Genomic DNA, 25,885 nt, shown 5'->3' on the forward strand with positions numbered 1-25,885 from the left:
TTCAAGAAATGAGCCAAACCAATGGAGAAAAACTGTAACAGGGTTTCCCTCAGCACGTTATAGTTAAGGCAGTCACCCTCACATCACCTTGACTAGATCCTGTGGAAAACTAAGATTTCATATTGCACATTTAATTCAGAAGAAAAATGCTGGTTTGGTGGGTTGGTATCACATTTCATAGGGAACTGCACAAAATAACCTTTACAATATCATTCTAACATGTTGAATAGCATTCATTTTGTCACAAATATAAATCAACACAGATATTTCTATTACAAACAATTTTTGTTGGCAGTGATTTACAGAGTTTCACTATTCAGTGTGTGTGTGTGTGTGTGTGTGTGTGTGTGTGTGTGTGTGTGTGTGTGTGTGTGTGTGTGTGTGTGTGTGTGTGTGTGTGTGTTAAAGGAGACTCAAGCTTGCAGTCTGTTTGCAAAATGTTAATTTCTATGTGTTTGTGTGTGTGTTTTGTGCATGTACTGCATGTGTACGTTGTCTATTCCCTCTGTGTTCCTATTTGATTGTCAGTCTGCTGTATGTCTTATACAGTATGTTTAGTTTTGTGTGTGATAGTGTGCATTTTGTTATTAGAGTCCCTGAAGCAATATGGGGATAGGTGCCTTGCTCAAGGGCGCTTCAACCATAAATGACTCCCCAACAGGGCTTGACCTTGGCACCTGCCAACCTGCCAAATGCTGGTAAAACTAGTAACGATGTCAGTCTCACTAGCTACTTTGACAGGTAACATTTTTTGTATGACAAATCTCAGTAATGCATTAACTGTTTGTGCAAATGCAGGAATATTCTAAAGAAAAAAAAATTGACAACAAATCTTTGGCTAGTAGAAGGCTGAATGGCTAGTGAGTCTGGGAAAACCACTAGCCACGGTGGCCGGTGAGCAAAAAAACGATAAAGTTAAGCCCTGCTCCCTAACCATCAGGCGGCGGCTGCCCCTCGTGTCCCCAACACTGACGTTCATCTGAGTCGTCCAGTCACGACCTCGTTGATCAGGACGCCGACCACTAAGATGACGAGCATACACAAGAGGGCGGCTCCCCGCCTCAGCACCAGCTGCGTGTTGGAGAGCACCTCACCCACGATGGTGACCTGGGACCCATGAGCTGGCACGGTCTCTAGTTTACAGCTCTTCTCTTCTGGCTCTGTGGCGCCCTCTGGCTGTGTGTGTGTCTGCCCTGATAAGTCCTCGTCTGTCAGATCTGAGGGAAAAATATATATATTTTGAGCAGAAAAAAAAATGTATTTTTTGGATTCACATGAATCCAGGACTCCAGGACTTACAATCCTTCCTCAGTTTGTCCTAAATTAACATGCTTAGCCTTTTTAGAAAGTCGAGACTGTGAACTGTCATTAACATTTTCGAGTGCACACCAGAAACTTTGTCGTGCATGCACCTGAAACATTTTAGTCAGACTGCAGGCTAGAAAGGAAAACATGGCAATTCATAAATTAGCATGCCTTTATTTCAATTTAGAGCTGCACTAAATACACATTGTGGCATCACTTCCAAGGCGACATGGCTATATTTTGTCAGAACAACATTTAAGAAGAATCCTGAAATCCAATGGTTGTTTAGGCGCAATCATCTATTTGTTTTAATGTGCCATCATAAATGTTTCATCTTCTGAGGATTGCAAAAATCTCAAACTCTGCAGCCATCATCATGTTCAGTGTATGGCTCTGAGCTTCTGGCTACTTTCGAGTGGTCACATGCGCACGAGAAAATTTGCGATGAGCACAAGACAGTTTCTGGTGTGCACGAGGGTACACCGAGGTTTTTTTTTTTTTACTCTCACATGTCATTTTAAGCGCTCAGTACCATACAGAACTCTGGATGAATTCTGAGAAATCCGTGCAAGACCACGTGCATGAAGACAACGGCAATGTGAAATGGGGCGTGAGGAGGACTTACTGGTTTTAGAGCTGGCTTTGTTCTCCAGCACAGCCCCTTCAGTCTTCTGAACTTCTACTCCAGCTCTTTTTTGGGCCTGTACAGACAGACAGACCAGAAGATGTTAGAGTAGAGTAGAGTAGAGTAGAGTAGAGTAGAGTAGAGTAGAGTAGAGTAGAGTAGAGTAGAGTAGAGTAGAGTAGAGTACAGTAGAGTAGAGTAGAGTAGAGTTAGAGTAACTTTATTGATCCCCAGGGGGAAATTCAGGTGTCCAGTAGCCTACATAAATACACAAATACACAAATGCCCACATGGACATTTCAAGACACAAATAACACAGGAATAGTCAGGGAGGGGAAAATAAAATTAAATAGTAAAGATAATAAATGTAAAAAAGGTAATTGTGCAAAAAGACATTCTGTGAGTTATTGGGATAGATTGGGATAGACCAATGCAGATGTTAACACTGTGAGCAACAGTCAAGCATGATCTACTTATAGAGTCCCTTCCATTTTCCCAGAAAAGGATTCCTGTGTAATCAGCATTTTATCTGCACTGCGTATTATCTTCATCTGCACTACATATTATCACGAGGCCTCATATTTCCTGTTATGTGCAGAATTGTTGCAAAAGAAACCCAAAAATATGGGGGCGCTGTGGTGCAGCGCGCTAAGCTCCCCCACATATGGCCACCCAGGTTTGAGTCCAACCTGGGTCCTGCCCCATCTCTCTCTCCCACTTTCCTCCCGTCATACTCTTCACTGTCCTATCAGCATTTAAGGCACAAAAGGCAACACACACACACACACACACACACACACACACACACACACACACACACACACACACACACACACACACACACACACACACACACACACACACACACACACACACACACACACACAAATTCTCAGAACACACTGACAGATTTTCAGAAAATGCTGCTGCAAAATTGTATAATGCTGTTACATGGCGTGTTACACGGTATGTCTGTAACTAAAGCTGTAATTGGCTGAGCCCCAGCTGTACACGCCAAATCTGACGCTTTTATCACAACTTGAAGGGATTGATTTGGAAAAATGATGCGCTCAGTCACTGGACCAAAAGCGCAAAAGTGGATAAATGATAAATAGACTAGGGAAGCAGCTACTGTACTGTAACATCACTCAATATGCTGTCGATGTGAATCTGACCTCAACGGTGATCTTCTTCCAGTCCATCTTCACCAACAAGATGACGAACGCCAGCGATGCCATGAAACCACACACGAAGAGGCCAGTCCACAGCCCTGTAAGAGGAAAGGGGCCAGAGACACACCACCAGTCAACATTTGAGTGGCAAAATCTGGGACATTTTTTTTAGTGGTGGTGGACGAAGCAAATGGCTGTGGGGGTTAGACATTACGGGACGATACCATAGACTCACTCCATAGACCCCAGGGGTGGCAAATTCATTTCAGTGCAGGGGCCACATACTGCCTATTTGATCTCAAATGGGCCGGATCCAGGGCCGGGGGGGGGACAAACAGGTCACTTGTACTGGGCCCAGGGAGAGATGGGGCCCATAATTGGGTCATCATCATTACATTGTAAGTATTGGGTGGGGGGCCCTTTTAGACGACTTTGTCCTGGGCCCACCCAAAGCTGTTGGCGGACCTGGCCGGACCAGTAATGTAATTGCGAAATAAATTTCTGATTCATATTGGAATCACATTGCTAGTCCTAGGTGGACACCAGATATATCAGGAGCATTGATTGGAAATGGAAACCAAAAAATACATTTGTTCTCACGTCTGAAATTTTGAAATGGGCTAGAGATTTACTTCTTATTTTGACATTCTCTACAGTTTTTCCTCTACAATTCTGGGGCCAGATTGAACCAACAGGCAGGCCCCATCCAGCCCCTGGGCCTTATGCTTAACCCCCAACTTTTAAATATTAAAATACTCACCAACAATTCCCATATTAGCAGCGAACATCAACGACACTCCGATCGGGAATCCGATGAAGTAGTATCCCAGGATTATTCCCAGAGCTCCAAACAGCTGCTTCCCAGCGCCCCTCAAAATGCCCCCCGTTACACCCTGGGTAGAGACACGGCGGAGGGTGTAGTAAGAGTATGTAATTGTTGGGGATGGGATATCGGTATCGGTGTATCGGTATCGGGTTCAGATATCAACATATTTTCAGAGATCGGATCGGATCGGAATTTTCCCAAAGTATCGGAATTTTCCCAGGACTGATATTGAGCCAGGTGTAATGTTAATTTGAAGTCATAACACTTGCATATTAGTTTTCAGGATGGGATTGTTACTTTTCTACTTGATACTTTTACTTATGAATTCGTTTCCTGTTCTTTTGACTTCCTTTTCTGACCAAATAGTCATCTTGAGCCTTCCTCAAGTTGAAATTCATGCATATATGAGGTTTTGGTATTGGATCGGAGTAGTATCGGTATCTGCAGATATCCAAATTTAGATATCGGGATCGGATCGGAAGTGAAAAAATGTGTATCTGTGCAGCCCTAGTAATTGTCCCTAGTTAGATACCGTACTAATGAATTGATGACGTCTTGACCTTACGTACGGACGTAGGTGAATGCAGAGCCATCTAATAACAGAGTTACGCCACTCCCATAGACCTCTATGGACCAATCTTTCCACAGCAATGGCGGCTCTCATGGAGCCTCACGGAGCGTTAACATGGAAATCCCTATTGACTTTAGTTCTATTAGAAGTTACTTAGTTCTAGGAGGTGGCCGTAGAACACAGAAAATGTGGTAAAGGTAATGTAATTTGTTTGTACTTAATCTTTGTTTGGTATGTGATGGTTCTGTGTTAGTTTCCAACGAACAGAAGTTTACTGTAAAGAAACATTTTAATCCACGCGAATCACATCACCAACCGACTTCCTGGTCCCCGGTTTGCGCAACTCTGTTATTAGATGGCTCTGGGTGAATGTATTGTGTATTCAGAGTTGGCTCGAGGCTGAATGAAGTAAACGGGCTACGTTATGGTGGTTCCAACTGCAGCTACATGTCCATGATTCTTTATTCATATTATCCATAGTACTACAGAGGATTTTGGAGGTAAGTAAGAGCAGGCAAGAAGGAGTAAGATGTATTTAGCGCATGTAGCATCTTATCACAATGTGCTTCTCAGTGGAAGGATAATAAGGCAAACGCATTAGAAACTCTACATTTTTCTTAAGACATCTTTGAAGTGGGGCAAAAAAATATTAGCAAACGTGCAAGACGAGAGTGCAGGCAAGGGGCAATAACTTATTTTAAACTAAAACTGAATTTAAAACAGAATGAGCTGAAATGTCAGTAAAAAATGTGGTGGGGTAAAAGTGTGGTGTTCTAAAACGTTTGAATAATGGTGTATTTGCCTCTTACCGCAAAGGCATCAAAGAGGTGGAAAAATCCATACATGACCATGATCTGTGACACCCGCTGAACAATCTCCCTGTGGAGGACAATACAAAGACCATGGGACAGAGAAACAGCCAGTAGGCCTACATGAACATACAAGTACAGTAGGAATAATAAGTCAACAAGGGCTAAACTGTAGCAGTTAGGACACATGCACCATGGATAGGTTAAGTTAGCCTGATTATCATCAACTTTCAAATCTCTTCGAGACTTGGTCGGACCAAGAGCATAGCAATTAACATTTCCCAAACGACATGGTTGACCCGCCTCCCTTGGTATGCTAATGGTTGTTTGCTTCCCAACAAAGTGGGTGGAGTTCCCGATTTTACAGGAGCTCAGAAAGTACTTGCATTGCTCTTGACCTGACTAGCAGAAACGCTGAAGGTGTTGCGTCACTAGGAGGACACGGCCCCGGAGGGTAGCCACCAATCTGACATCCTGCCACTCCGACATACTGCCATTCAGCCACTTTTTGATACCGCCATTGTGACACCTACGTTGCTCTTAAAGTGATACTGTCCCATTTTTGGAAATAAGCTTATTTTATACCTCCCCCTGAGTTAAATAATAGGGTTGTACCGTTCTCCTGCACTTTCTACCGTTCTCTGGGTATGGCAGTGCAAATTTTACCTCCAAGCTATCAGTTAACATTGAGTCCTATGAAACCAGCTGGCGGCTAACTGGTCTCATGGGACTCAATGTTAACTGCTAGCTTGGAGGTAAAATTTGCACGGCCATACCCAGAGAGCAGTTGAAAGTATACGAGAACGGTGAAACACTATTATTTAACTCAAGGGGAGGTGTAAAATAAGCATATTTCCAAAAATGGGACAATATCACTTTAAGGGGAGCTGTCCAAATGTGTGGTGCTGATATTTTCCAATATTTTCCCGCGGAGTACTGTAGCTACAGCGTATCATTAGTGTACCTTCATACCAGCCTACGTGACCTCGCATACAAGTACAGTGCACAGCTTCAAGATCGCTCTGAAGTGGCTTTTAAAAAGGGAGCTATACACACTTGTGGCATTTCACCGTTAAATGACATGAAGCCAAATTGATGCATACAAGATCTTCCTGTGACGCTTGTGACTTGGTGTTAATTTAGACTAACATAAAATTACAGCACCTAACTTTTGGAAATCACATGTAATCAAGAGGTATATCCATGAATTAAAGCATCGTTTTGGATGAGACTATTTGCCCTATTCAAAAATAGCTAAGCAAAGTGCTGTGAGATGGCACACGTTATGTAGACCTACATAGTGTGCATTTCTAAGTGGCATCCCTAGTTTTAATGCAACTGCATTGTTTAGACTCTGACATTCTTTTGACATTCCAAGTTGAGCGCTGCATACACTCATGGTTTGCGTACGCCCCCTTTGAGTTCAGCATTTCTGTTCTGTGTATTCGGTTCCATGTATTTGGCTAAGTGAGGGCTAGTGTGTGTGTGTGTGCGTGTGTGTGTGTGTGTGTGTGTGTTGCTTACTGGTCTGTGGTGAATATGTAGCCAATCACATCTTTTGTGCAACCAATCAGAACAGCAATCACACAAGAGATGGCCACTACAAAAACACACAAACAGAAACACACATTAAGCATTTACACGTCAAGTAAATGTCCAAAAGCCAAGGGGCCCTACACAGTACATTTTGAAGTGTTAATTCAACATATAACCAACACATACATCTGACTCTCAAAGAGTTGAATTATTGTGGCAAAATGTACTGTATAATATATATATTATATTATATTTCCGCTTTTTGGTCACTTTGTGAAACCAGGACATACTTGCTGACACAACTGCCACCTTTCCAGACATGATTGCTTGTTCGGTTTTTCCTGCTCCGAGAGCGTTGCCCACCCGGACACTGGCCGCCACAGAGAAACCCAGAGGACTCTAGAAAAGACATAACGGACAAGCCTTTTCAGGTCCATGGCCTCGTTCACGCGAGACATTTCATTCAGAATGAACTCAGTTTAATTCCCAATAAAACTAAATTCCGCTTTAAAATCATAACGTAAAAACACTTGACAATTCCGGAATTGAATGGAAGCGTAATATAAACTCAACGGAACTATTTAATTCAGAATCAATTCTAATGATTAGCAAATGAGATAGTCTTGAGGCTATGAAATTTCTTGTAGTAAAAGGCGTGGTTTACGATTGCCCATGGTCGTTTATTGGGCATTACGAATGTATCATTTGGCATATATACACCACCCATGTGACAATCGTTTCAGTTGTATCTATTGAAACTACAAAGCTTGCATTTGTCAAGTAGTGCGAGTCATCGCCTTTCCATCCCTCCCCACTCTCCGATTGGCTCCCTCGCTTAGGGCAGCTCAGAGCCATACAGTAGGAGAGTTACACAAATGGAGGACCAGGAAATAAATTGCAGCCCCGCCTTTCAACGAGATCGAGGTCGTGCCTATCGCGGCTGTCTTTCCATAGACTCGACATAGAACCACCACATAAAAAGCCAAAAATAAGGACTAACAAACTATACTGCGGGGTAATCACCACAAATATGTAAACTATCAACTGTCTCGGTAATGATAATCACAACAGTTTTATCATCTGTGATGTTTATCTGAAGTTATTACTACGAACAGCAAGTCTTGTCATATTCCCTGTATTGCATCGCATTGCATTTGCTGTGTGCTACGCCCACTTCTAGGCACTAACATTCGCAACGCTAAGCAGTTTTGAGATGCTAAATTTGCTAATTTTGCTAATGCGGAAAGGACACAGTGGAGATTGCCCAACTGTCCTACTGTAAGGCTTTGGGGCAGCTGCCATCAGATCGGAACAGTTGTGCAAAGCAGCATGGGATTTCCCATGGGGAAATTCCAAAATGGCATGACTCCAGCTGGAGAGACCCTAACCTTAAACCAGTGGTTCCCGAACTTTTTGAGCGGGCCCACCTTGTGATCCTAAAATATTTTCGTGACACCCCCACCCCCCATATTCTTGGGCAATTTTGTTTTGTCCATTAATATTGCAAGATTTTCCATGAATACTTTGTCCGGTGTGTGAGATTCACCGGAAAGTAAACACATCTACTAACGATGTAAGTGACTATTGTTACTAATTAATAGAATTGCTGTATATTAGTTGGTGGTCCCAACCACTGCATTACATAATATATGGGTTTATTGTTTCACTATAACTGGTTAGTTAGTTTACCATGTATGCGATGGTGGCCACCTCGTACACCACAGACTGTGACCCAAGCTCGACTTCACTGATCAGCCCTAGGAGAGAACACATGTGAATGATCAACTACTGCACATACTGTACTGTGTATACTAAAGCACAACATAAATGTCGGAAATAAATACCATGGTAAACATTCAGAAGAATTCAACCACCTTCCATGTCTACGAGACTACATAATATGTAATGCTAAAAACACCATCTAAAAGACTTTTTATGGGTGACTTATGCCTCTTTTCCACTACCGGTTTTCAGGGAGGCCTACAGCTCGACAAAGCGTGACTCTGCCGCCACTTTTAACTTTTCGAATAGGCACAACACAGTTCAATCGTAAAGCAAAAAGTGGTGGCCGAGTCGCGCTGTGTCAAACTGTAGGCCTACCAGAAAACAGGCAGTGGAAAAGAGGCAATAGAATTGCTGACTACAGTATTTAAACAGTCCATCAAAAAAATCATGAAAAAGTAGGCCAGACACTCTAATATTTTGTCGGATCCCCTTCAGCTTTGGTCATCGGCACGTATTTGCGGTGGCATTGTTTCCATAAGCCTCTGCAGTGTCACAAGGTCTGGACTCCGCGGTGGCCATGAAAATGATGACGTGTGCTCCCTTTCACAATCTGAGCCAGATGAATCCTGGCATTGTCATCTTGGAATGGCATGCCTGTGCTGTCCAAATTCCGTGTATCCATCGCAAAAGAGAAAAATGGTCCTTACCTAATTTTGGAAAACACAATAATGTTCAGATTTATAAACCTGTGCAGTGCACACTTGTAAGGACTCCTTCCTCAACACTTAACCTATATCAATACGAGCCTCCTGGTGATCGCCTCTGCTAATGATTTGATCCTTCTCAAACAGACTATCATTTGACCATGGGTGTCTTTTGACATGAGGATGAACATCCCATTGTGTCAGAGTGGTTCAGCGAGCACAGTACATCATTTTCACACATGGACTGGCCACCTTAACTTTTCGGATATGCAACATTCAGATGCCATCAACATCAATACAAGATGAAAAATTCATGTGCAACATTAAATATTGCTGACATGTATTGAAACAATTCCACATTAATAATAATAATATAATAATATATCAGTTTTATATAGCGCCTTTCTTGGTACTCTAAGCTGCTTAAAAATGAAAAAGCTCAAGGTGATCCAATGACATATTGTATACACTTAAAAAGGTACACTGTGCAAGAAATGGTCAAAAAAGGTACTGCAACTATGCTGCTCATTGAACCTGGGTTGCCTATTGCCATATTTGATCTTTTCATGAAAGTTTACTAAGTAATAAACAAATATTTTCTTGTATGGCCCAAGCACAGTCATTTTTGCAGCTAAAAATGGCTATTTCTGGAAATTCAAAATGGCGGAACATGGAGAAGATCCCCCTTTTCATGTATCAAATTGAATTATTATTTTTTTTTTTATTTTTTTTTTTTTTGGGGGGGGGGGGCTTTTCAAGCCTTTAATGAGACAGGATAGTGAAGAACAGACAGGAAGCGAGTTGGGATGAAGACGGGAAGGGCTGGCAAAGGACCCGGACCGAGAATAGAACCCTGGTCGGCCGCGTAGCAGACGAGTGCCCCACCATTAGGCCACGGTAGGGCCTGAAATAGAATTTTATGGTGGTGGTAAGTATTCATGAAAAAGGTAACATTAGTGAATGGGTTGCATGAATTCTGGAAATAAAAAACTAAAAATCTTACACAGTGTACCTTTAAAGCATATTGTGTGGGATTATATTCTGGTGGAGACTGTTTTGGACAAGCAGAGTATCTTTGTTCTGTTATGTAACACATGCATTAACATACCAACCTCAAATGATCTCAACGGCACACACGTCCTGCCATGAAGATTTCCTTTAGCCAATACAGGTTTTTATTTCATAATGAGATACAGTAAATGAGTACATCTACCTGGCTAGAGACTCTATGTCAACTGTTTCAGTAAAAGTCTTGAAAACTTGAACATTTGGTAACATTTAGTGTTCCTGTTTATATATTATATATTATATATATATGGAAGCGTCTTTATGTGATTCTGCAGACGTAAACACAGAATAACAACAGCAATCAGAGATGGCAACCAGGCCCCCTGTGTGTGTGTGTGTGTGTGTGTGTGTGCGTGCGTGCGTGCGTGCGTGCGTGCGTGCGTGCGTGCGTGCGTGTGCATGTGCATGTGTTTGTTGCGCTAGCCAAAGTGTATGACTCAGCATGTGCTTGGGGCCCTGCAGACGTCACATACACCACGAGAGGAGAGGTCATTGCAAAGGCAGAAAATCAACGCCCTGCAGCCTTTTCTGACCTGCGAGAAATCCGCCAATCTCATAGGTCCACCACTCCACACAGAGCATGAGCATGCTAGGCAGCGCCAGGCTGATGTACGCCCCCCATTCCTGCAGACAGTCCTTGGACCAACCTACAAGGGGATAAGTAGAGAGAACAACTTTTTAGTTACATTACATTTACATTACATTACACTTTTATCCAAAGCAACTTATATACTGATCTTTTTAGCACAGGGTGTTGGTTGCAGTCCCTGGAGCAGTGTGTGGGGTTAGGTGCCTTGCTCAAGGTCACTACAACCATGGATTGGAAGGATGGGATTTGAACCGGCAACCCTCTGATCTAAAGCCCATGTCCTTAACCACTAGGCCATGGCTGTACAATAAGTTTGGACTAGGGCCTCGGCCATGACAATATAGGTTGTTTCAAGTAGAGATGCACCGGATCCTGATTTCTAGGATCCTGCCAGATACCGGATCCACTGCTTAAGATCCTGCTGGATCCGGAACCGGATACCGGATCCTACAAAAGGGTTGAAACATATAGTCTACTCGCACACATGTGCCCTTTTTATTACGTTGGCTCAAACTATTTTTTAGACTCATTGGCTTGCTGCCAAACTGCCTACAACGGCCGCTTCCAAAGGGCTTTCACTCCATGCAGCGGTTGGGGTTGTGAAAGACTAGAGATGCACCAGATCCTGATTTTTAGGTAACTGCCGGATACCGGATCCACTGCTTAAGATCCTGCCGGATCCGGATCCTGTGAAAACCCCTATTATCCTGCCGGATCCGGAACCGGAACCGGATCCGGTGCATCTCTAGTTTCAAGAGAACTTGGATCAGCAGGAGAATATTTAAACTTCTATTCTATCAGAAAATGAAGAGGCAACCATGATGTTGCCCAGCAACATTGTTCAAAAAGTGGCCCCGTGCATCATTACCGTCGGGACTGCAAGAATTCAGACAAACACAGAGAGGAAACCACAGAGGATATAATGTACAGTACTGTATGGGAGATCTGTAGGAGAGTGCCTATTGAAGACATTTTAACTCAAACTCTGTTAATGGCTATACCCACATGGTGAGCGTGCTGTACAACACTCTGCACATGTGCACATGTAAACAGTCCCTTCTGTCCACGAGCCACCCCCCAACACCCCTGCCCCTCCTCCCCTGACACCAGTGCAGTACACTATTGTGCACATGGCTACTCAATATGTTGTCATATGATGTTCCCTGTCTACCATCAGTTGGTCATATGCAAAATGTCCAGACACTCAGTATGGTTACTTACAAATATAAAATCTGTTACATTACAAAAACATTACAAAGATATAGTTGTTTCATAATCTCACAAAAGTCTCTTTTTTTTTTAAGTGTGACCTCTCCTCCACAATGGCTTACGTACATCACATCACGCTCCTCGTAAAACATTACAAAGCCATCAGAGACACTGCACTGAAACACCTTGAGCCCAGTGACGATCTAAAAACAGCAGTCGTATTACACATTACCCTCTCTGCAGTTTGTGATTTAACTCACCGTCCCAGGTTGCTTTGTGAAGCCCTTTCCAGACAATGTATGTGTACAGGAACACCGCTAGAGCATACTGGGAAATGGAATTGGCCGCAGCTGATCCCCTGGGAAGACAAAAGTACAACAAATCACATTTAACCCAATTGATGCAGAGTGCTGCGCCTGTAGCGCAACATTGACATTAGTACCGGGAGCTGCATGACGCAGCTTTATAAAATTTTCACTCCTAGTCCCCTTTAAGTGAACTGAAATCAGTACTCTTTAAGTGGACCAAAACGTGAACCGACAGCAAAAAGACTCAGTTCTGTTTTTGTTCATATTAGGAAAAGAGCCAGCTGCTCTTTCTGGTCTCGTTAGACTTTTAAGATGTGTGTGTCTGTTCTCTTTTTTGTTTAATCACACCCAGTCCTCTAGATGTCTACCTAAGTGATGACACCTAGTCACAAGCGTAACTTGTCAAGACTCATAAGCGAACCACACGTCAGAGACCACGTCAATAAAGGTCTTAGTACGGTTCACTTCTGAGGGAACTGGGTACACTTTGGAGCGTTCTGCACGGAAAATGCTGAGTCACAGGTCTCCGAGTTCACGTAAGTGGCTGAAAGGGACCAGGTGTGAAAACACCCTTAGACTGTGTTGATATGTTAGAGCTGAATGAACAAGGCTGAGATATTCACGTTTCCCCCCCCCAAAAATGGCTTAGGCATTTAATAGGCGTTTTGCAGGTGTTTAAAGCTATCTGCACACCACAAAGACACAAGCAGACTTGCAGCTACGCCAAAGCAGAATCACAATTACAATCACTGACCATACGAACCTAAATCAATCAACATAAAAAGTAATTGCTTCTTATAGTATTATACTGTAGTATAAACAGATGTCTAAAACACACAAAAAAAGCTACAGACACATAATAGTAGTAGTCACACTCACGCTACACCCAGGTCCAACACATGCAGGAAGATGTAGTTGATGATGGCATTTAAAATGTTTCCTGCTGCTCCAACTACTACCAGCGGCCATATTATTCCCTGACAAACGGCAAAAAACACAGTTCAAGATTACACTTCATTTTAAAGGACCAGTTCAGTCAATTGCAGCATGCACTTGTAATGCTCACACTACCCTGGACTTGTCAGTAACCGAGTTTTTTTTTCTTCTTCTTCAGCCTTTTCCGAGATCCTGGTCATTGTAATTGGGGCAGCGCTTTGTTTACATTTCAAAAAAACATTTTTATTTATTCCCAAAAACATCCAAAAGGTTATACAACATCAGCAGACAACTAGCAAACAGCGGTACCTTTTGGGAAAATATTTGGAGTAGGCCTATATTCATTTTTTAAAAAATGTAAACAAACGCTGACCCCATTAGAATAGCTCATATCTCGGAAAGGGCTGAGCCGAAAAATGTGGCATCACCGGGTACTGACAAGTCAAGGGTAGCGTGAGCAATACAACAGCACATTGAAATTGACTGAACTGGTCCCTGTTACAAGTACAGTTTTTAGCCTGACAAGACAGACTAGCAGTGAAGCAGCAATGCCGTGCAGCCAATGGTCAGCGTTCAAACCACAGGCACGGTTTAAACCAGAGGTGGGCAAACTAAGGCCACAACTTGTATCCAAAGTGATACCACCAACATTCTTAAAATGGCAACCCAAGACAGGGTTCTTGCAGGGGGTTCAGATTAGCCAAGTACATGCTACTGTGTACATTTCACAATGTCAAGAACTTCTTAAATGCTAAATAGCCAACCAATAATGTCAGTGCACATTACATATTTTCTTATTATTGACATGCAATATTCTAAATAATTGCCCACCACTGGTTTAACAGTTAAAAAAATGAAACACAGGGGTTGATGGAATATGGAACATTGGAACGGTAGGCTCAAACTACATGACTACCGGCCTGATTCTTGGCTGAAAAGCCCCTCTAATGACAAAGTCCTGCACAACGTTCTAAGATAGAATTTTGCAGATTCCAAAGAGTCGCAGATCACAAACTGTAGATATCAAACACTGTTTGATATTCATGACTAGAAATAGAATGTTGGATCTGTTACGATCTGGAATAAGACTGAGAGTTGCGATTGTTTATGTGTGTGGCACAAACCGAATTCAAAATCTGAGACAATTTTAAAGTAGTGTTGCTTGAGCCCAGTTTGACTCTCACTACCGAGACTCTGGGTTACTCACCTGGTTCTGAAGGTATCTGCCCAACAGCTGGTACATGAAGGCAGCCTGTTTGAGATGGAAGAGAGGTAACAGTAAGGGAGAGGTGAAATTAGCTTATAGAGCACAGATAAGCATTATAATAATAATAACATTTTGTAAACACTTAAGGACACTTTACAAACATAAAAGAATAGTAATAAAAATAGGACACAATTAAAAAAACACAGGAAAGGTAGAAATATATGAAAGAAACAAGTGAAATGTTGATGGCTTCTTCAACTCACAGGTAACGCGGGCATGAAGATCTTTACGTAAAGCTGTGATAAACTGGAATATAGAGACGGAGTTCTGTTAGAAATCACTCAAAATGGCCTGTCATGATACAATAAGTCTCTTATAGAGTGCAAATACCATTATGGTTTGTTATTAAAACAGCTTTGTAACACAAGTTACAAGGGCAGGCAGAGCAGACACTTCATACGAAATGAATTCTCTTTTTGTCCCTCAAAGGAGAACATTGAATCTAAATAGGGCCAGGGATGGCAGCCGTCATCCTCCTCCACCTCGCCGCAATGTGAGGTGGTTGGTGTCGTTGATGTTGATTAGATCAGGGATGTCAAACTCAAATTGACTGAGGGCCAAAATCGGAATATGGAACAAAGTCACGGGCCGAGATCAAGATTTATGTTTAGTAAATCATAGTTTAATTTCACACACACTGGCAGCTGTGTTATTGGCCGCTCATACATAATTTCTTGCTCAAGTCTTGGTAGGCTGTACATTACTAATGATGGATGAGGGCCAACTGTAATACACATTTGAAATGATCTCGCGGGCCAAATAAAATGACTCCGCAGGCCAGATTTGGCCCACAGGCCTGAGTTTGACACCCCTGGCCTAGATAATATCCGATAATGTCTCAAGTAACTAAGTAACTACTCAGTAAGTGCTACTCAACTAAGTAAGTAGGCTACTGGGAACGCAGTTCTGAAAACAGTGTGCGCTCTCTTTCACTGTCTGTCTGTCTACCTCGCTCTCTTTCTCTCTCTCTCTCTCTCTCTCTCTCTCTCTCTCTCTCTCTCTCTCTCTCCTCACCTGGCCACCTGGGGGCTCTGCCGGACGAGCAGCAGCAGGGCCTCTGTGTTGATGAGGAGGGCCCAGCAGGGGCAGCAGGCCAGCAGCTGGATCAGGACACTCCTCTGCAGAATCACACCCACCCGCTTCAGGTTGCTACTGCCAAACGTCTGAGAGACAGAGACAGAGAGAGAGAGAGAGAGAGAGAGAGAGAGAGAGAGAGAGAGAGAGAGAAAGAGAGAGAGAGGGAGAAAGAGAGAGAAAGAGACAGAGAGCGTGAGAGAGAGACAGAGATAGAGAGAGAGCGTGAGAGAGACAGACAGAGAGACAGAGAGCGTGAGAGAGAGAGAGCGTGAGAGAGAGAGACAGAGAGAGAGAGAGAGAGACAGAGAGAGAGAGAGACAGAGAGACAGAGAGAGAGAGACAGAGAGAGACAGAGAGACAGAGAGAGAGCGTGAGAGAGAGAGAGCGTGAGAGATAGACAGAGAGAGAGAGCAAGCAGAGTGCACACACACACGCACAATCAAGCCAGTGTTTAGTTTACGAGTCACCCCGGCAAGGTGCTCGGCAGGATAGTGGGATGGTCGGGGGTTGCATGACAGATACTGGGTGCAACTGATATGTATCTCCACAGCAGAAGTGACATCATCACAGATGCTCCCACCACATGTTTGGGATACAGTGTGCAGTGAGACGTGGGATATCACTGAACTAGCAGGTGTTGACACAAAAACTCCAGCTGTGAGTGACGTGTGTACAAAGTAGTTAGTGCACTGCAAAAAATGAAACATTTTAGCAAGCTTATTTTTCTAGTTTCGAACAAAAACACCTGGTCAATCTTAATTTAAGTATTCAAATAGCCAAATAACTAGTAATTTTGTACTAGAATTTTTATTTATTAGACATTTGTCCGTGGGGCAAGTTATAGCTATTTTTACTTTTATATATTTGTTATTGTTATTATAAGCAATATTTGCTTGAAATTAGTGAAGAAATCTGTAGTGTAAGTACAAATAACTTGCCAGATGGACAAATGTCTTATAACAAGTCTACATAGTCTGAGTTCTAGTTCTAAATTCCAGTTCAAAAGTATTAATTATTGGGTGCTTTTTACTTAAATTAAGATTGACTGGATGTTTTTAAATGAAACTAGGAGGAAAGCATACTCTGCTATACAACATGTTTATTTCACTCTGTAATTCACTTTTATATTTCATCCAATAGTGTTTTTACACCTGGTCCCTTTAAGCCATTTAAGTGAATTCAGACCCGTGACTCAGCATTTTCTGTGCATATGTGAACGCTCCAAAGTGTACCCAGACCCCTCGTAAGCCTATCAGGACCGGAAAGAGCAACTGGTTCTTTTTGTGAAACATTTACAATATGAACAAAAACAGAACTGAGTGTTTTTTCTGTCGGTTCACTTTATGGTCCACTTAAAGAGGACTGAGTTCGGTTCACTTAGGTTCACTTGCTGACTAAGTGTGAAAATGCCATGAATTACTTTCACTCCTCACAACATCTTTGACAGCATTCAGTCTCAAATTAAATAAAAGAAATGTTGAAGTATATTGCTTCCAGGTGTGGTTCAAAGACCATCCTGCTGTCGGATTAGACATTAACGGACCTGAGGCTCAACCTGGCTCTTGCCAGACATATGTGCTTTCACCTTGCTCCACACACATTAACTCCTTGCTCACAGGCCACCTCGCGATTATGTCATCCACACATAGCCACCTCCACAAAAAGAGGAACCGACTAAACAGCTATACAAAGAAAACGTGACTGTACATCAACCAAATGAAGACCCAGGACATCGGCTCCTTATACATCATGAATGATTCATGTCACGTGGGGCGCAGGACTTGACATTAACTTTTTCGCTCGCCGGCCGCTGTGGCTAGTGGTTTTCCCGAGTCACTAGCCATTCAGGTATTCCACCAGCCACAGTTTTGATTTCCTTTTTTTTATCATGACGCTGTACATCTAACGTCAGAAGATGAGGTGCTTAAAGCAAGAAGATGAGTATGTGGGTTTCTACATGGAAATAAAACAAACGGTAACACTTTATTTTAGGGATACATCTATAAGCACTAATACATACAATGTTAATGCCTGCATAAGTAACTTGTAAGGCATGTACTAAGCAAACACTAAGGCCTACTAAGTCTTTACTAAGGTTAAATTGGTAATAAATCCCTTATTGTGCATGAACAAGACATTTGCGAATACATGCCTAACAAATGTTTGATTTTGTTTAGTACATGCCTTACAAGTTACTTATACAGGCACATTGTATGTATTAGTGCTAATAGATGTATCCTTAAAATAAAGTGTTACAGATATTTTGAACACACCCCATATTACTGAGGACATGGAGGAGGTCCCATGCCAGTGCAGCGAGGTATGAGTTACTGCATGGCAGGACAGCCGACTTGGCGCCACGCAGGGCTTGACACTGGCACCTGCCAACAGGCCAAACGCTGGTAAAACTTGGCTGTGGCTGGTAACAATTTCAGTGCCACTAGCCAATTTGGCAGGTAGAACCTAGCTTACTCTATGGTGTGACATATCAGAATAGCATATATTCTGCACTTTTGTATCAACTGGTTGTATTTAAGTTCAAGAAAAAGCTCTGTTACTCAGTTTCTATTTCTTTGTTTGGTAACACTTTATTTTAAGGATACATCTATTAGCACTAATACATACAATGTGCCTGTATAAGTAACTTGTAAGGCATGTACTAAACAAAATCAAACATTTGTTAGGCATGTATTCGCAAATGTCTTGTTCATGCACAATAAGGGATTTATTACCAATTTAACCTTAGTAAGGACCTAGTAGGTCTAAGTGTTTGTTTAGTACATGCCTTACAAGTTACTTATGCAGGCATTAACATTGTATGCATTAGTGCTTATAGATGTATCCCTAAAATAAAGTGTTACCAAAATATCGATATCGGGACGCAATATCGCGCGCCTCTTCCCTATCGGGGGAGTCAGTATCGATATTTCATTTTATCAAATAAATTGACTTTTCAATGCTACACAGCAACTTGCATTCTTGATGCATATTGCTTCATGAACAGCAGGCCTACAGTTTTGTGAAGGCAGTCTTTTACATTCACTACAGTACAACTTACTATACAGAAAAAGTCACGATTGGTCATTCATATGTCAGATACGCATCGTATCCTGCTGACCCCTGTATCGGGATGTGTATCGCTTCGTGAGGTGGTTAGCAATACCCACCCCTAAATCTGACCTGATTGGCACTCATTAACTTGACGCGAATTCAGTGTGCAGTCCACATGTGGTTGCAAAGGCGGCTTTTAGCACTTTTTGCGCATGCCGTTTCTGAGCAATAACTGAACGACCTCAGGACGCTTGGCTTTGTTGACACATTTTGGTCCATTTACTAAAATGAACAGTGTGAAAGTGAACCACACCAAAACAAACAAACAAACAAAACAAAAAAAACTACATTTCTTCTGTGAGGGGAGATTGCAGAGCTGTGCAAGAACACACATATCTGACAAGTTTACGTATATAAGTCTGTCATTGAAATTCAAAAAATGAAGTTAGGATTTTTTTTTACCTGTGATATTAGTGTGTCACATGCCGATGCCAGCCCAGCGCCAATAGAAACACCCGTAACATTGATCACCTGGAACATTACACACCAAACAGAAAATACAGCCATGTTTTATTAATGACCAAGAAAGGAACAACTCGAATGAACACACACACACACACACACACACACACACACACACACACACACACACACACACACACACACACACACACACACACACACACACACACACACACACACACACACACACACACACACACACACACACACACTTGATTTCCCCAAAATTTGTGTCACTAGCAGGGCTCCGAACCGGTTCAAGGAACGAAAACGAAAACCGAAAACGAACGAAATTTTATGGAATTTTACAAGGAACGGAAACGGAAACGAAAACGAAATGGTCTTCAACTGTTCCTGAACAGAAACGTTATTCTGAAATCCACAAAACCGGTTAATAACGGTTTTCTTTTCGTTCTCTATATTTCATACAAGTGCACGATTTTGTGTGAGGAGTAACCATGGCGACAAGCAGTCTTTTAGTTCGGCTACTGACGTGTATGAGGGGAAACACGTACAGCAACAGCATTTTGCTTCACCTGAGCTCTTGCCGCCGATTGATAAAATATTGAGGAGCATTGGCCAATCAGAGGGCGACTGTGCATTGTATGGAGAAGCTTCCTGGGTAAATTTTAGGATGTGCTTCTCAGAGATTTTGATAGGAAACTAGAACTAAACTGTCTGTTCTCCTGGCTTTCTCGTAGTGATTGGAAGTTGTCTCTAATAAACCCGCCCTAAAGTTGTTGACCACCAATATCAAATAAGTTTTTGTAAGAGAAATGACACTTTACCCGCGCTGTTCTTCAGTCTCATTCACGGACAGTAGGGGGCCGCCGCCTACAGAGTTTTATATTGACACCATGGAGAGCAAAAGAGAACATGTCTTGAGATCGGTGTTGGGATTCCTACAGGGACAGAGTATTTGGACCATACAGTCTATGATTTGCAAAGGAATTGGATAGGGCGATTTGATGAAACCTAATTCGCAGAGAGTGCTCGTCTGGAGAGGCAACTGGTGGGTAAGTCATGTTTAGCTTACTACTTGTAATGGCACCGCCGAGTGCCTCGATGTTCAATGCGGTTAGGCTATGGCAAATTATGTTGTCGTAAAGTTACTGAAGTGCTTTTGTTGTGCGCAGTGTATCCCACTGTCGGTTGTAGAGAAGAGAGGTGAGAGCTGGTGTTTTATGTGCTGTAATCAAGGACGTCTTATTTATCTGTTGTTGTGGTCAATGCGGGATAAAGTCATTCGTGGCAGATGGACAGACGCTAGCTGACGTTAGCTGGCCCGCTCAATGTTTCGATGGTTTCCTCAGTAGCCTATTGCGCAATATTTCCTGGCTGTCATCACGAATAACAGTAGCCTAGGTCGCGTGTGACAACAAGCAGGGATAGAGAAAGACAGCGCATTTGTTGTTGTTTAAGTTATTATTCTCTTCTGTCGTGCAGAGGGCTGGGCTGATGGGATGGACTACGTGGAAACTCTTACTATTTTTTTGTTTCGCTTGTCTGTTAGGCTACAAAAGGTCTCCGGTTTTGTGGTGATGGACTTGCACTGGAATGGTTGGTAGCCGATATCTGAGAGCATATCCGAGGTTTCAGACTATGCAACCTGTCCCTTCTCTAGAACTAGTGACCCCTTGCATCGTGCACATCTCAAAACAGTTTGGGATTTTTTGTGGCTCCAAACTGTGTCCCTTTTACTTACACGGTACACTTGCTGCAAACCTCATCATGGCCTATTAAATAGAGCTAGGGCAAGCACTGAAATCCATGCCTATCGACACCTCTTATTATGCTGACGTTTACCTGCGCTATTCCAGAGATTTTTTTTAGGAACTCTCTCCGGCTATTTTTTAAAACTCTCTCTGGCTATTCTGTATTGTGCCTCCCTAATCAACATCCACCCACCGCTACTGGGCTGGCATAGGCTATAAGAATTATAGGCATCCGGTTAAATCTGCCAGGATGGATAGCCCATCTGAGTGTTTTTGGATGTGTTATTATTTTTGAGAATAGCTGTGTAAATCAAGGGGAAATAATGAGTACGTCTATTCTAAGATAAAGTCCACGAAAATAGACTTAATATTGCCGTTAAACACTGCAGGAACGTTAAGAACGAACGTTATTTTTCGTTCCGAACCGGTTCAGGAACGATATTTTTGTGGGGGAACGATTGCAGGAACGAAAACGTTAAACTGAAACTTGCCTGAACCGTTCGGAACGGAACGTTTGAAAAATAATTTCGTTTTCAAGCCCTGGTCCCTAGTCTTTTGTATGGTTTATAAAACATTTTGTATATATTTTGTAAATGTTTTTCTAGGCCAATCTGAAAAAAACATAACAATAATTTTACACCACAACGACATTACACCAGGATTTTAGTTATACATTACAACTTGGCCATTGCTATTCTGGTGCTGTAACAGCAAATTTAGAACATTGGACCATGTTGAAAAGTACAATATAGAGCCATTTACTCTCACAGTATAGGCTGTAAAGGAAAGCCATAAAGCACATGTTATACTCATTATTCACATTTTGAATGAAGAATCAGTGCTGCTTGAAAGGATGTGAACCCCTTGAGCAGTTCAGATGTTTATGTTGCCTAGTGTGGTTTTATTATTGTATCATCATCAGTTTAAATGTCGTATATATGTATATATGTGTGTGTTTTATCAATTGCTTGTACTCATTTAGTGGAACCCAAAACCTACATGAAACATGGAATTATGGTTTGTGCAAGAGTGAGTGAACCCCCAGCAGCATTGGGTAAGTTAAGCACATACTCGGGTGACAATACACATATGTGAGTGCTTAATCATTTCAGTAAACCAATGACGACATGATGAGACATCATTGAGAAAGGGAAGTGGCCTGAACTAATTAGAAGAGAGAGGAAACCAACTAAAACCAACTTGGCCCCATACACATCAGTAATGCCAAGAGAAAAGGGGATATTTGAGGACATGAAAAGGAGCGTAGTGGCAGACCATCAGTCTGGCGAGGGATATAAGATCAGCTCCATCCATCAGCAGTAAGACAGATGATTTACAAATATGACAGCAAGGGAAGCTGACAGGGAGAGACAAAGGGGTCACTTGTCCAGGGTCCCAGGAGAGAGGGGGCCCAGAATTGGATCCTCATTACATTGGGTTGTAAAGGGGCCCTTTCAGATATCTTTGTCCCGGGCCCAGCCAAAACTTTCAGCGACCCTGATTACAGCAACTCTGCCTAGGAAGTGGGCACCCATTAAAACCATCACCCAGAGCCACCAGGAAATATAGAAATCCGGTAAAGGCCAACCCACACATTACCCCTGCAGACTGGCAGACCTCTCCGGCAGCATCTAGGACAAATGTGCATGAATGGGTCTATGATCAGACGACAATTGAATAGCCATGGCACTCATGGGAGTGTTACTAAAAGGAGGCCTCTGCCCTCAGGACAAAGCTGCCCATTATAACTTTGGGTGCATCCCAATATGTGACCTTGCCTCCTCCACTTGTGCTTGTCTCCTCGTCCCGCCTCCTGGCCCCTCCTCCATGGAGAAAACGATAAAGTTTCCCAGCTGTCAGCCTCGCCACAACAACTTTTGAGGGACTGTTTTTCATTCACCATCCCAATTGCAAATGAGAAAAAGACTTTACAATTGAGCTTTTGCAAGATATTGAAATATAATGCTATTGTCAGTGATGTCATCATGACGAGAAGCAAGTGGAGGAGGCAAGTGGAGGAGGCAAGGTCGCATATTAAAACGCACTCTTTGTCAGAGAGCATTGGGACAAACCAGAGGCCTTCTGGGAGTCCATACTCAGGGGACAAATGAGATCAAAGATGTATTTGGTCACAATCAAAAAACAGCCATGCGTGGATAAATGTCAGATGAAGAAGAACAGAACCTCCTGCAAACAGTGAAGCTGGAAGGTGGAAATGTGAACATGTACATGTAGAGCTGCTTCTCTGCTTCTGGAACTGGATAACGCCATACTGCATTATTCCGCGGAACCATGAACTCTCAAGCATATCATCAAATTCTTGACCAATATCTCCTGCCATCAGTCAGACAGTTGGAAGCTGGGATGAAAATGGAGTATGCAACAGCATAATGACCCAAAGCATTTCAGCAAGACCACAAAGGAATGAGTTCAGAGATAGAGGATCCATGCTCTGCATTGGCCCAATCTCAAAGTCTAGAGTTTAATCCTATCAAGATGTTGTGATGAGACCTGAAGAAAACCTGCATGCCAAGTCCATCTAACCTGACGTCTGCGAGGAGGAGTGGGCACAAATTCCCATATGCAGATTAGAGAGAATGGTTAAAAGGTTACAGAAGACATTTGGTCAAAGTAATAGCTGGAAAAGAACACAAGCTACTCACACAAGGGTACACATACTTTTGCATGTAGTACATTTCTAGTTTTGTGAAATAAACCATATTAGTTGAATTACATGGCAAAGTAGCCTATCTCTGTGTGTGTGCTTGTTCAGTATTTGGAAAGGGCGCTTGACAAAATTCGGGTTCAGATGTCTGTCGAATAAGGTTATTTTTAACGTTTTTTTTTTAAAACACAAAATCATTGATAATATCTGGAGGGTTCTCCTACTTTCAAGCAGCACTGTCTGTTTTACTGGTTATAGGATAGGCCCACTTAAACACATAAACAGCACAGCATACCTGAACAACGTTTATCCCTCTCTCTCTCTGTGTGTGCGTGTGTGTGTGTGTGTGTGTGTGTGTGTGTGTGTGTGTGTGTGTGTGTGTGTGTGTGTGTGTGTGTGTGTGTTCACTTACAGCAATGGCAAGGGCCACTCCAGCCAGTTCTGTCTTTCCCAGGTGCCCACAAAATATAGTGCTGACGAAACTTATCAAAAAGATCATCAGCTGTGATATCACCTGGACAATCACAAGATCAGGTTCAGAATTATTATAGTAGAGCACATAAAAGGCAAGTCATAAAAGTAGTTCCACAAATTTGCTAAATCATCTGAACGCATTACCATAAAGCACAAGCACGCGCGCGCTGCATACATGGTACATACATAGTCCTACATACCTTTACATAAACAACGCGAGCGTAATAGCCCGTTACGGACACGTGTATCAACTTCGAAATCTGAAGTTGTTGTTTTTACGCACAGAGCTCATTTAAAAACCACATAGCCTGCAACGAACTCCTAGTGTTGTTGTACAACGGACACTCAACTCCTAGTGTTGTTGTAGGCTACTACGGCCACTCAGCAGCTCATACCAGAACGCAAAGCTCACTGCGGACACGTGTGTCAACTATGAAAATTGAAATTGGTGTTTTTACGCACGTGGGCTCGTTTAACAACCATGCCTTTTTAGATACCACCACGGACACCAAAGCGCCGTTTGACACGCAGCGCCAGCTCCAGATCATACGCGTGTTGCACTCTATCTATGAATTCAGCGACGGTGGCACAGGCGCCTTACCACTGGTCCCGCTAACTTCAGGAGCTGAATAAGTTCGTCCTTAAACCCGATAGGTATCCAACGACGTAATCGCCCCCCACATCCTCCACTTTCGGAGGAACTTCTGGATACTTCATCTGATTGTTTCTCGTCGCATTTCGACTTTCCGTTTGAGTAAGACGTTTTTGTGACAACCTCCATTCTTAGACAATAAAGTAGCCTAAGTGGTAAAGTAGGCTACTCTTGGAGTGGCAGTGCAGCTGGTGTGCGAGTGTCTGCGTGCGTGTTCAATCCTGGGGTCACGCCGACTGAACGCCTTTGGACCACCGCTTGTGGAAAGAGACAACAGTCGCGACTGGTCCAGCCCCTTTAATGCATGTTTCAGTAGCCTAGTGGGAGAACACCGGGGTTGTTTAGCTCTCAACACTGTGGACAACTGTCCGCCACACATGGCGCATGGTTTCGTTCCGAGGCAGATACATAGTTAACGGTTTACCATGTCGATCCATTATGAAGCTAAAGTGTGACCAATATAAACAAAAGATTCAAAGCCCAGCGGACACAACAATCGCCGTTTACCACACACACAAATTTCCTTTGAAACGTTTGCTTATGTGATTTAGATAGTCTAACAAAACCATTTGCACCGAAACTGTGAACAATTACTAGATAGGCTGGTTTTTGATTAAGGAAAAAAGTTGTGTGACTGCACATACTTTTTCAATAGCAGCCTATTTTAAAAATGCAAACCCCCCAACAAAATAGGCCTGCTTACGAACTGGAGTAGGCCTATACAATATCTTGGACATAAAAAATAACACAATCCAGGGCTGGACTGGTCATCTGGAATAGGACATTTTCTCGGTGGGCCGACGGTCTTCAGGGGCCTATGCTGTTGTTTTTGTTTTTTTGATGTTCTTGTAATCTTTTTTCTTTCTTTTTTCTTAGAAACCGGGCCACCATTTACATAGGGGAGCCCATCGGTCCATCTTTACAGTAATGTAGACAATGGCTTGAGCCAATCAGGGCCTGGTTTATGGCAAAAATGGCCAGCCCTGGCACAATCCTACAAAAGTATTATTATAGGCGAGTATTGCTGAAGTTTTCTTTTCACAAGAGGTTAACAGTCTACAGTGACGTCCATCAAACCC

At 42.6% G+C, this 25,885-nt stretch overlaps 1 protein-coding gene across 1 annotated transcript; it reads right to left on the reverse strand.

Moving 5' to 3' along the window:
• Window positions 1-105: 105 nt before the first annotated feature.
• Window positions 106-25,000, reverse strand: LOC134452434 (multidrug and toxin extrusion protein 1-like). The gene is made up of 17 exons (XM_063202829.1): window positions 24,756-25,000; window positions 24,093-24,194; window positions 19,241-19,309; window positions 15,665-15,813; window positions 14,854-14,896; window positions 14,591-14,635; window positions 13,327-13,424; window positions 12,400-12,497; window positions 10,875-10,988; window positions 8,534-8,601; window positions 7,135-7,243; window positions 6,833-6,908; window positions 5,309-5,378; window positions 3,863-3,995; window positions 3,106-3,200; window positions 1,931-2,006; window positions 106-1,217 (listed from the first exon to the last, which is right to left on the reverse strand). The coding sequence occupies exons 1-17, from the start codon at window positions 24,933-24,935 to the stop codon at window positions 976-978; spliced, it is 1,767 nt and encodes a 588-aa protein (XP_063058899.1). The 5' UTR covers window positions 24,936-25,000; the 3' UTR covers window positions 106-975.
• Window positions 25,001-25,885: the final 885 nt, after the last annotated feature.

This window comes from Engraulis encrasicolus, chromosome 7, assembly GCF_034702125.1.
Source record: "Engraulis encrasicolus isolate BLACKSEA-1 chromosome 7, IST_EnEncr_1.0, whole genome shotgun sequence".
In the NCBI taxonomy this organism is placed as follows: Eukaryota; Metazoa; Chordata; class Actinopteri; order Clupeiformes; family Engraulidae; genus Engraulis; species Engraulis encrasicolus.